Here is a 12,942-nt window from a genome sequence, read left to right on the forward strand (position 1 = left end):
CCAGACTGAAGATGGGGAGCAGAAAGGCCTGGGACTTGGTCCCTGCTACCTGATTTGCTGCTTGGCAGCTGAGTGTATTTAAGATGTGCAGAGAAGAGGGGCACCAGATGACAGAGGAGAGGGGCACCAGATGACAGAGGAGAGGCTCGGGGCTTTCGGAACAGTGCCCAGTCGGACATAGTGAGAATCCGTTTCAGCTTAGCTAAGGAAAGCGTCCACAAGTGACAGAGAGAAAGGGATCATAGAAGAATGTTCGAGAAGAACAGAAGGCCCTGATGAGGATGCTAGAACACTCGCACATCAAGGCTACACTGAATATAAAAGATATTGGCATAAGCTGAAGGTCAAACCCAGCTATAGATGCTCTGAGGCCAGAGTCTACAGGGCTTGGAGTTGTGTTCTCCACGAGGATGGACAGCTGTAGCCTAGGATATCTCTACGGTACCCTGATAGCTCATCAGACATCCCACCCACCTAGCTGCCCCTGCAAGTGCTAGCCATGAGTCACACGGGACCTGTGACTGGGAGCCACCCCCACCCCACCCCACCCACTCCCTGACCTGAACCAGATTCCTGGGAAGCCCACTTTTTTTTTTCTTTTTAAGTCAGGGTTTCACTATATAGCCCTGACTGTTCTCAAATTCACAGACATCTGCCTCAGCGCATTAAGGCATGCGCCTCCACACCTGGCCTCTGCCACTCCTGAGACAAGTGTAGCTCACAGGGCTTGTCGTGGACAATGGAGGGTGAATCACATATTCCTTATTAACTAACAGAAATAAATCTGAGATGGGCATGGTTTTGGAGAAGGGGTGTTGTTGTACAGACCAACCTCACCGTCCTTCCTGACCCTAGTGCCTCTGCTCTTCGAGTGCTAGGATTAAAGGCGTGACACACCCACCCAAAACTGCAAATGCATGCACATCTTGATGAGCAATCCCACCCATCAGAGTAAACTTTGAAGCTATACACACTCACACACATTATTCATGGCAGCAAATACCCAGGAAAATGTGAGCCTGAGCTACGTCACGATAAACGTACACTTGAGCACACCAATCACTGAATATAAATAATAAATAAATGCTGAGGCCATTGCATCCTCTCATGGAAGGCTCTCCAAGATACGCTGTTAAGTGAAAGAAGCAAAGTGCAGAATAAGCACATCCTCTGCAAGTGTCTGCACAAATGGGATGCGATGCATCATAAATTCCTAAGATCTCTCTGCAAAAAAAAATGGATGAAAAGTTATCAAGAGCCACAGAGATGAGCTTGGACCTTTGCTGCAAATGTCATTGCTCATTTTGATCACTGATCTGAGATAATATTCCATTCGTCATTAATTTCTATGAATAACAGGAAAAAAAATAAGAAGTAAAAGTCAGTGCCTGGGGTTGATGGAGGAGTGAAATGGTCCAGTCCCATCCGACTGGGTCTCACAGTATGCAAGCTCAAAACCCATGCACTAGATCAGGAAGTGTCTGTAAGTCACTCTTCAAAAAACTGTCAATGTGTTATTTTAATAGATTTTTTTTTAAACAGAAGCTTTTCCAGAGTACAAGATCAGCCGTGGTGCTGACTAGTACATATCCTCACGGGTTGTTAAGAATGCTCTCCTTTTTCTTTTTTGTATGTTTGTTGAGTTTTTTGGTTTGGTTTGAGTTGTTTTGTTTTGTTTTGTTTTGAGACAGGGTTTCTCTGTGTATCCCTGGCTGTCCTAGAACGCACTCTGTAGAACAGGCTGACCTTGAACTCAGAGATCTGACTGCTTCTGCCTCCTCAGTGCACAAATTAAAAGTGTGCTCAATCACCAACCAGAAATGTGAAGCCCAGCCTAGCCTCAGACTCATGATCCTCCTGCCTCTGCATCCTTCAGCAAATCCTACCAGCATGTGCCACTACAACCAGCTTGTTTCGTTTTTTAAGACAGGGTCTCCTGCTATGTAGACCAGGATGGCCTGAAATGCATAGAGATCCATCTGCCCCTTCATCCAGAGTGCTGGGACTAAAAGCACACCCCATAATGACTGGATTGAAAATGGTTTTCTATATAGTTTTTAATAACAATAAAGACTGTAAAGTAGGCAGAAGCATGCAGATCTCTTGAGTTCAAAGTAACCTGGTCTGCATAACAATTTCCAGGCTACATAATGAGACCCTGTCTCAGAAAAGATATTAAAAACCAACAAAACTTTGAGGCTGGAGAGTTGGCTTAGTGGTTACGAGCATGGACCGTTCTCCCTGAACTGGATTTCCAGCACCACACGAGACAGCACAGGGGGATCTGACACCTCTGACCTCTGTGGGAACTCACATGCCTGTGCACATACCAACACATACACACATGCACACACACGCATGCATGCACACACACATGTGCACACAAATGCTCGGTCCCCTCCACCTCCCATCCTCCTTCTCCCCACGGAGACTAGAATCATGAGTACCTTTTTCTCCCATAGGGCCGACTCTTCCTGGCCGTCCTGGGGCTCCTTTGTCTCCCTTTTCTCCTGCATCGCCTGTGGAAGAAGGCATATCTGTTTAGGCATTGTCTGGCTAGAACAGGGCTATGATGTTATGCACCCATGCAGAAGAATTAGAAAGACTCACACATGGTACAGCCGGTCTGATCCTACTCCTTGCCCACTGTACTCCAAACCACAAGCAGCATCACGTGGGGGAGCTCTGGATGGATGTCTGTGTCTAAGCTCAGGATGTGCTTTCCTGACGCTGCTTTGTTTTTCAGGGAACAGATCTTTCTCTCCTTCCACTGTCCCTTCTGGACTGTTTCCCAATCCATCTTCCCACCATAGGACCCTCCGTACCACCCCAACAATAAAGAAAAGTAAGGAGAAGTATGGTCACTGCTAGGTAACCCCCAGAGGAACGTCATGTGGCCTGGTGACATGCCTTATGAAAAGAGACTGGGGTGTCCTTGTCCTCTCAGCATGACCCATGGCGTGTTCATGATGGCCTCCCCTGTGCGCTTCCTGGAACCAGTAAAGTGTGCCCTGCGTGTTCTGGATTGCGTGGCCAGGTACAAGAGACAGAGATATAAATAAGCAGTCGGGGTAGCTAACAGGATGAGCACACAGTGTGCGGAGAGCAGCTGAGTCTCAGGGAACCGGGGGACCTATTCTCCAGCCTGGCCTCAAACTCCCAGAGGTCCACATGTCTCCGCTTCTCGGGCTACACATCCTGGATGTGAATTCCAGGCTATCCAAGGCTACATAGTGAAACTCTGTCATGGAAAAAAAAAGGAAAAAGAAAGAGACAGGAGGCATGGTTGTGTGTGAGAGCGAGTGTGACAGCAAGCCCACTGGGGACCTTCTGCGTGAAATGTACCCTCACAGCTGGAAAGCAATGGCCGGAAGAAAGCTCACTCACTTCCCCTGAGACAAAACACTAGGACCAGGGCTTCTTTTCACTAAGGAACACTCAACTGTGAAGCTTTGATGGCTTTGTTTTGAAGCTATCAAGTTGAAATGGAAAAGGAAAAAAAAAAACCAACTCACAAATGCCCAAACCCATCTCCCAAGAATTCCAGAGAGACAGAGGGAGGAAGAGAATGACGGGTAACGCCTGAGAGTCTGTAAAGAGCTGCCAGATACACTTCCAGTACTGGGGGCAAGGCTGAGTGCATGAACGCAAGAACACAATAAAAGCCCGCGGAGAACCACACGGGAAAAATCAGGGCCAAATAGGAAAGACGTGTCAGCGACACTGCCAAACGAACGTCAACAACAAAGAGAACATTCTGCGAGCTATCCAGGAGGGAAAATATTTTTAAGTCAGATTGACATGAGAATTCTCATTAGCCACACAGGGTACAGGACAGAACGAGGCAGTCACTTCAGCAAATGTGGCACAGAATATGTCAGATCGGACGGGTCCCCGTTGAAGCGGCTTTCAAGATGAAGCTGCGCAGCGAGCCGGATACAACCAGCCGGAGCGGCTCGGCACGCCGAGGAAAAACACACAGGCTGAAAGGAATCAAAAGCTCTCCAGACAAGCCTGCCAGGGCTAGGCTGAAGGGTTGGACCACAGGGGCCAACACGATCACCCACAGAGGAGCGACAGCGGAGGCCACCGCTGCAGAAGCCCACGGAAGATGGACAAGGGTGGGGTCACGTTTCTTAGCTCGCACCACCGTGTGTCACAGTAAGCGGTTACCACGACTCTTCCTGGGGTGGAAATTTCTCCCAGAGCACCTGGAGGAAGGGAGGCCTCCACCACAGCAGGTGCACTGTCGGAACTCACGGTGAGGTGGGTGACCAAGAGCACACCTTACACCTCTTCTAGACGTTTGCTAGAAAGCGCCTAGAGTTTACTGTGGCTCTCACTTGTTCTAGGCGGGTGGGTGTGCATTAGCGAAGACATGGGCTGTGGTGGCTGAGTGACGAGACAGGTGCTGGCTCCGAGCCTGACCACAGTTTCTTTGGGCATCAGAACCCGGATCAGGGTTAAAGTTGAGTGAACCAGACCATCGTCCACTGCATTGCTATTTATCTGATGGTCCCTCCCCTTTCAAAAGAAGACAAGAAGGACCCTAAGGCTTCCACCTGGCCTCCCTTTGCATCGTGTGTGTGTGTGTGTGTGTGTGTGTGTGTGTGTGTGTGTGTGTGTGTGTAATTTTATTGAAAAACTGTTTATATTGATCCCAACTCACCATGAGACCCTGGAACAGCACTTGACATACTATAGTAGGAATGAGATAGAATTAACCAATGAAAACATTTTAAAACACAGTGCTTGGGGCTGGAGCAATGGCTGTTAGTAATGGGCTTGCCACAGCAAACACAGGACTTGGGTTGACCCACAAATTCCATATAAAAAGCCAGCGTAGTAGCACACATATGTAATTCCAGTGCTGGATAGACAAGTCAGGAGGATCCCCAGGGCCCCCTAGCTAGCCAGACTAGACTAATTGGTAAGCACCAGGTCAATGAAAGACCCTGTCTCAAAATTCAAAGTTGTTATCACCTGGAATAATGCCAAAGGTTGGCCTCTGGCCTCCACATGCAAGCACAGCACACATGTTTGCATACACACACACATATACGCACACGTATACACACACACGCACAGGACCTGAATGAAGGATCTTTATATCTCTCAAACAATCAGAAAAGCCTCTTCATTTAAATGGCATTCTCATGAATAATCTTCCCACTTCACCCACAATGGGAAGAAGGGGACAAGGCCTCTGAGCTTCCCACTACTGATCCCCCCAAAATCACCTTGATGCCCAGGCTCTGAAGCCCCCCACATGCAGTTCCTCAACTCTGTCCCTGATTACATTATGTCCTGAAACTACTTTGTCATAAAAAAAAAATTGTTTATGGGGCTGGAGAGATGGCTCAGAGGTTAAGAGCAGTGACTGCTCTTCCAAAGGCCCTGAGTTCAATTCCCAGAAACCACATGGTGGCTCACAACCATCTCTAATGAGGTCTGGTGTCCTCTTCTGGCCTGCAGGCATATACACAGACAGAATATTGTATACATAATAAATAAATAAATAAAAATTGTTTATGCGGGGCTGGCGAGATGGCTCAGCAGTTAAGAGCATTGCCTGCTCTTCCAAAGGTCCTGAGTTCAATTCCCAGCAACCACATGGTGGCTCACAACCGTCTGTAATGAGATCTAGTGCCCTCTTCTGGTCTGCAGGCATATATGCAGACAGAAAATTGTTTATGCTCAATGTGATGTGGTGTGGGATTCCCCTCCGTTTGCTATGAATATGTTTTATTACCATTGGTTATTAAAGAAGCTGTTCCGGCCAATGGCTTAGTAGAGTAAAGCAGGCAAGAAATCCAAACAGAGATAAAGAAAGTAGGTGGAGTCAGGGAGATATCATGTAGCTGCTGAAGGAGAAAGCTGCCAGCCGCCAGCCAGAACCTTACCAGTAGGCCACAGCCTCGTGGTGGTACACAGATTAATAGAAATGGGTTAATTTACGATGAAAGAGCTAGCTAGGAATACACTAATGTCATTGGCCCAACAGTGTTGTAATTAATATAGTTTCTGTGTTATTATTCAGGTCTGAGTAGCCAGGAAACCAACAAGCAGTCTCTCTCTGTCTACAGTGATGGTACCCACCTTGATCTCAGCACTCAGGAGGCAGAGGCAGGCAGAGTCCTAGGAGTTTAATCCAGGATATTCTGCATAGGAAGTTTCCAGCTAGCCAGAATTTCATAGTGAGACCATTTGTCTCAAATATATTTTTGAGCTCTGCCTCCAATGGACCACACCCAAGTCAATGGAGACCTTCCCTGGAAGCTTGACTCTATGTCTAGCTGTTCCTGGAGGCCTTAGAGTAAAACCCTGAGTGACTGTCAAGATCAAAGATGTTCCCAGAACTGCTCAAAACTCAGTGGGGTGGGGGACTAGTTACCTAGGGTGATGAGCAAACCACAGAGAGCCCAGTTATGTGGCCCTCTGAGGAGTTCTGATGAGCCATCTTTTTATCAGAACAGGTTGACATTTCAACTGCCATCTCATTTTCCACCATCGATAGCACTGCTTTCTCTTCGGTTGTAAAAATAATTTACCAGTTGTGCCCTCTCGAGTCAGATCTCAATCTGTGAACATAAAGTTTTCATCCAGGTCATGCTTTGATAATATCTGACCCAACTATGAAGGCATGTGTCTGTCATTTTCATGCAGAACATGGACTAGTTTGACAGACTCATTGTGGATTGAAGAAAAACCACAGGCATCCCTGGACTATTGATCTATCTGCAAATGTGCCTGCAAGCAGACTTTGTAAACACTGTAGCATCATATAGCAGGAAAGAGGCTGGCTGACCTCAGTCCTCTGGCTCATGCTGGAGAAGATCACATGAGCCAGACCTTCACACAAGGCTCCTGAAGAGCAGTCTGTGTTGCATACACATCACTGATGAGAAATCCGCAATTCCTTGGTGAGAAAAGGTTTAAATGTCATGGAACCTTGGTCTTATTGTCAGGAAATCCCAAACTCAACAGATGGGCAGATTTCCCAGGATGCCGCTGGAACAGAGCCATCCTCTGTGAGTTTGTGCTGAAGTACCAGGCCATGCAGGAGACTGAGACACCCGGAGGAGTGACCAGCGCAACACCAGAGCAGCAGAAGAACCATTACCTTTGAGGCCGGGGACAAGAATCTGCACAGAGCAGGCGTCCTCTGTGGTCTGCTGAGGACATCCAGATGGCGGCAGTGACAGGAAAGCCAAGCTAATCAGCATGCCTGCAAGAGCCAGGTCCCTCGTCATCATGAGCGCGGGCAGGACACTGACTCCTGGAAGAAGGAAGACATAAACAGTGACAGGATCTGACACAGACAGCGCTTTGCAAACAGCGGGCCCCTGCGTACACTCCCCTCTCTCGCTGGCTCGCTTACATACCAATTACCAACCTCCACTGAGAGCCTCGGAAGTTTCCCAGCAGCTAGGGCACCACATGTGCCCAGAACACTTTCCCAAAGCCTTTGCGAAAGGTCACTCGCACTGTCCAGCCTTCCTCAGAACAAGTCACTGAGCACAAGGCCTGCCCAAGAGGCTCATCTCATCCTAATGGCAGAGACTGGGGCCCAAAGACGGCAAAGGCTCCTATGTAAGACGTGACTGTCCTGCAGAGCTTGGAGCGTGTCTAAGAGGGGATGGCCCTATGCAAAGAGGGGTCCACACTGGATGGCTCGAAAGCAGAGAAGAAAGAGAATAAAAAAGGCCAACAGTAGTAGCAAGAAGAAAGGGAGAGCTAGGCGGTCGTGGCTCATGCCTTTAATCCCAGCACTCAGGAGGCAGAGACATGCGGATCTGTGAGTTCGAGGCCAGCCTGGTCTACAGAGCTAGTTCCAGGACAGGCTCCAAAGCTACAGAGAAACCCTGTCTTGAAAAACCTAAAAAGAAGAAGAAGAAGGAGAAGGAGGAAAAGAAGAAGAAGAGGAGGAGGAAGAAGAGGAAGAAAGGAAGAAAGATATATAAAAGATATATAAAAAGCAAGAAGGGAAGCTGGGCCTGGAAGCTGAGGTAGGGGGTTCTCCTTGGAGCATCAGAACCACACAATAGTAATTATAGCAATAACCACACAATTATTCATCCCAGAAGGCCTCTGGTGCTTCCTGGCACCTATCCCCTGGGTCAGCCAACCACTCAGCAATATTTCCAGGTGCCAACCTTCTGCCAGGCACAGTTCCAGGTGCTAGGGTGTAGAAAGAACTGAAGTTCCTTTCCAGTCAAAGAAGACAGTGAGGGCCAGGAGAGATGGTTCAGTGGTTAAGAATATTTGCTGCACTTACAGAAGGCCTGGGTTTAGTTCTCAGGATCCCCATGGTGGTGCACAACCACCTGTAGCTCTGGTTCCAGTGAGACCCAATGCCTCTTCACCTTCTATGAGCACTCTACACACCTAGTGTGCCTATACACATGCAGGTATGCACACATACAAAAATAAATAAACCTTTTTTAAAAGAGACAAAAGGGTGGACAGATAAAACCAGAAGGAGCAGAGAAGAGCCATCTTCCCCAGGGATCAGGGGCCTGGGCATGCAGGTGCTGCTATCTAGAGACAGGGGTCAGGAGTAGCCTCCCTGGTGAAGCATCAAGAGGTTGCAGCCTCTTGATGGAGCTTGGGGAGAAGCTGCCTGGCCTGTTGAACATAAAGGAGGAAAAAGCCCTGAACAGAGTGAAGACTCAGATCTAGTGCTGTGAAACCTTTGAGAGTTCCTCAAAACAAGGAGGCTTTTGATCAGGACATGGCTTTATTTTTTGTTTGTTTTTTGAGACAGGGTTTCTCTGTAGCTTTAGAGCCTGTCCTGGAACTAGCTCTTATAGACCAGGCAGACCTCGAATTCACAGAGATCCGCTGCCTGCCTCTGCCTCCCAAGTGCAGGGATTAAAGGTGTGTGCCACCACCACCCAGCTAGGGGCCTGGCTTTATAAAGGGCCACTTGGGGGCTGGAGAGATGGCTCAGCGGATAAGAGCACTGACTGCTCTTCCAGAGGTCTCGAGTTCGATTCCAAGCACCCACATGGCAGCTCACAACTGTCTATAATTCTAGTTCCAGGGGACCCAACACCCATGGCAAATCACCAATGCACATAAATAAATAAATATTTATTTAAAAAAATAAAAAAAAATAAAGGGCCACTTGGCTCTTCTTTGGAGACCATATTTATTGGAATAAGGATGGAAGTGAGACTCAGGGTGTGGTGGAGCACGCCTTTAATCCCCAGCATTTGTGTGGCAGAGGCTGGACAGATCTCTGTGAGCTCAAGGTCAACCTGGTCTACAGAGTTAGTTCCAGAACAGCCAATGCTGCAGAGTGAGACCCTGTCTCTCTTATTTTTTTAAAGATTTATTTATTTCTGTATATTTATCATGTATACAGTGTTCTGCCTGCATGCATACCTGCAGGTCAAAAGAGGGCACCAGATCTCATTACAGAGGGTTGTGAGCCATCATGTGATTGCTGGGAATTGAACTCAGGACCTCTAGAAGAACGGCAAGTGCTCTTAACCACTGAGCCATCTCTCAAGCCCCATGTGAGACCTTCATCTCAAAAAACAAAACAAGCAGGACAATGGTGGTTCACGCCTTTAATCCCAACATTCAGGAGACGTAGACAGGCGGATCTCTGTGAGTTCGAGGTCAGCCTGCTCTACAGAGTGAGTGCCAGGACAGGCTCCAAAGCTATGAAGAAACCATTTCGAAAGGCCAAAGAACAAACAAACAAGAAAAAGGAAGTGAGGAGACCAGACAGAGGATACTACAGTGTGCAGTTAGCAAGATGTGGAGAGGCCGTGGCAGAGGCAGAGAAGGAAAGTATTGCTGGGGTGTATTGCAGAGGCAAACTTGATTGATTTTCACTGGATTCTATGAGAAATTCGAGGAAATGGCCAGCCTGCTACCATCCCTGGAGAACAGTGCTGGGGTGGGGGAGCAGATATGGATGAAGGGGAGGGGCTAGATTTGACTTTCCGGCCAAAGAAAGCCGTGAAGCTCCCATGACTAGCAGGCAACAAACTGGGTGGATGGAGCAATGGTTTAACTTGCCCAACTTAAAGATAAAGACGTTCTGCATCCTTCCCTGACTCCAGCCATCTAGCCCTCAGAAGCAAGGGGCCCATATACACAGCCAGTGAGATCATCCTGCTGTGTCCCCCCCATAGAGAAGCCCAGGGAGTGGGGGCACAAACCACATCCCAGGAGCCTTTGTAGTCTACAGAGACCCCCTATCTGGCTATGCTGACACTCATTTTAGTAACACCAAGCTCCTGATAGATTTGCCTCTAGGGAAGGATTCTCTCCAAAATGAGTGGCAAAGTTAAGATATCCAGACACCCTGCTGCTATCGTGTCAGACCATGGAAAGCTGCACCTGGTGATGAGAATCTCCTGTCCCTGCTGTGTGAAGGGAAGCCATCAGAAACTCCTCTTTCAACTCAAGTACCCACAAGGGACAACAGAAGAAAGGCTTGGTGACACTAGATGCTGACTTCCCGCCTAAGCAAAGGGGGGGCTGAAGGATGAGGGAGCACAGGACTGGACGGTACAGCATAAGCAGAGTGAGGCTTAAGGAGGGGTAGGACTGAAGGGTAAAGTATAAGCAGAGGCGAGACTTAAAGGATGGTGGAGCGTAGGATTGAAAGGTATAACATTTTGGGTGTAAACCAAGAGGATTGCACTCACTGACCTTGACCTTGGGACCTGGCTGAAAGTCCAGAGGCATAAAATGGAAAGCCAACCTCACATTCAAGGGCTCAAGGAAGGAAGGCCCTGCACAGCTCAAACCGCAAAGACAAAGCCTGAGCCTGCAGAGCACAGACTTTGTTGATCTCAATGCTGCTCTGTCCTTTGAGGCTGGAGTTTGAGACCCACCTCCCATTCATTCCCACCCACCCACACTCTGGGTCACTGGGCTGTTGGTGACTGGCAAGGTTGCCAGCCCTCTGCATGTCCATCCATGTTTGCAGGTTGATGGGAAAGAGGGAGAGCCATGGCCATCAGAAGTTAATGAGACGCCCGCAACTGCGATAGTCAAATGTTCAAAACTGTGAGAGACAACAGCACAGAAAGCTTGACAACACGCGGGAGAACTATGGTGAAACGATGGGCGGAGAAAGCACTGTAGCCCACCAAGTTTCTGCTTTCATGAAGAAGAAAAACAAATCAAGGCAGACTACAAAACGGGAGCAAAGAAGGGCACACACAGCTGGGCTTGCCAGGGGTGAGAACACATACACACACATGTGCACACACATGCACAAACGCATACACACATGCTCACACGCATATACACACATACACACACACAGCTAAGGAAAATCACCATGGAGAGCATCAGCGGACATAGCACACTCTTCAGTGTAGTCACTGCTAGGCTCCAGCAGGAATTTGCTGGCGACATTGTTTCAACTCCCTTCCAACTTCTCATTTTTTTTTTAAGATTTATTTATTTATTTTATGCATAAGTGCTGTATCAGCATACCTGACTTTATGCCAGATGGAGCATCAGATCCCACTAGAGATGGTTGGGAACCACCATGTGGTTGCTGGGAGTTGAACTCAGGACTTCTCCAGCCCCCCAGCTTCTCATTTTTTTTTTTTTTTTTGGTTTTTCGAGACAGGGTTTCTCTGTGGTTTTGGAGCCTGTCCTGGAACTAGCTCTTGTAGACCAGGCTGGTCTCGAACTCACAGAGATCCGCCTGCCTCTGCCTCCCGAGTGCTGGGATTAAAGGCGTGCGCCACCACCGCCCGGCCCAGCTTCTCATTTTTAAGAGTTACTTACACATGGGTGTGTTCATAAATGTATGAGAAATGCGATGCTAAGCTTCCATGGACCTCTGCAGGCCAGAGGTTGTCACACTTGGGTTATCGCTCTGTTGTTACTGTCCTGAAATTCCCAGCAATTTAAGAAACAGGGGATGGCAAAACCTGTGGGTGAGCATACTCTCCTGCAGTGATCTTACCTCTACAGCACTCAGCTGCAAAGGCAATAATTGGCCATGTATAATGAGGACATTGGTCACCCCAGAGCTTAGACAGGCAGAATTATGCAGCTCGTAAGTTCAAGGCCAGCCTGGGCTCCAACAGTGAGTTTCAGGCCACTGGCTAGCCAGGACTACATAGTAAGATTCCATTTCATCGGGCAGAAAAGGGGAGCTGTGAAGAGGGCTCAATGGTTAAAACACTTCTGCTCTTGCAGAGGACCTGAGTGTGTTTCTCAGCACTCGCGTGCTCACAACTGCCTGTAACTAAGGAGATCTGTGCCTCTGGTCTTCCCTGGCACTTGCACACACTCTCACAGACAGACACAGGCACATATACATAATTTCAAATGATTTAAAAGGCTGGAGATGGTGGCCCATGGTTTTCATCCAAGTACGTGGGAGGCGAAGAGGATTCCTGTGGGTTTGAGACCAATCAAGGCTGCATAATGAGACCCTATCCCGAAAAATCAAAATAATAATATCTTTAAAGAAAAGAGGGGAAAAAGCAAATAATCCTTGTTGCACCCAATTCGTTGGATTAAAAACTGTTTTTGTGTTTCTGGTTTGCTCGGTGCTCCCAAGATGGCACAGCAATGTATTCCACAGAAACAAATGTTGCTGGGTGGTGGTGTGCACCCAGGAGGCAGAGGCAGGTGGGTCCCTGTGAGCTCAAAGGCCAGCCTGGTCTACAGAATGAGTTCCAGGACAGCCAGGGCTCCACAGAGAAACCCTGTCTTGAAAGAAAACATAAACAAAAATGAAAACAAAATGTTCCTCCAGAGAGAGCAGGCATCCAGCAGGACAGTCAGCCCTTACTCTCCCATGACAGAAGGTCAGGCCACAGCAGGCAAGCAGAGAGAGCAGAGGTACAAAAAACACTCTCGCTGACTCTCCTGCCTGTGTGCCTTTACTGTCAGTTTCCTTTGAGCTAGGGGATGTGTTTGGGCCTCCAGTTCCGATTCCTGCCCCAG

At 48.2% G+C, this 12,942-nt stretch overlaps 1 protein-coding gene across 8 annotated transcripts in view; it reads right to left on the reverse strand.

Annotated features, from left to right (window-relative positions):
• Colec11 (collectin subfamily member 11) overlaps positions 1 to 12,942 on the reverse strand; it is a 34,123-nt gene that overhangs the window by 17,300 nt on the left and 3,881 nt on the right. For 7 of the 8 annotated variants that reach the window (XM_075982093.1, XM_075982094.1, XM_075982090.1 and 4 more), the window contains 2 exons: positions 7,124 to 7,279; positions 2,448 to 2,519 (listed from right to left, as the gene is read on the reverse strand). In XM_075982093.1, the coding sequence (XP_075838208.1) occupies positions 2,448 to 2,519; positions 7,124 to 7,256 (205 nt within the window). In that variant the 5' untranslated portion in view covers positions 7,257 to 7,279. Of the gene's footprint in view, positions 1 to 2,447; positions 2,520 to 7,123; positions 7,284 to 12,942 lie in introns of all 8 variants that reach the window. The other variant, XM_075982087.1, reaches the window with a different exon arrangement.

Source organism: Microtus pennsylvanicus, chromosome 8 (genome assembly GCF_037038515.1).
Source record: "Microtus pennsylvanicus isolate mMicPen1 chromosome 8, mMicPen1.hap1, whole genome shotgun sequence".
NCBI lineage: Eukaryota > Metazoa > Chordata > Mammalia > Rodentia > Cricetidae > Microtus > Microtus pennsylvanicus.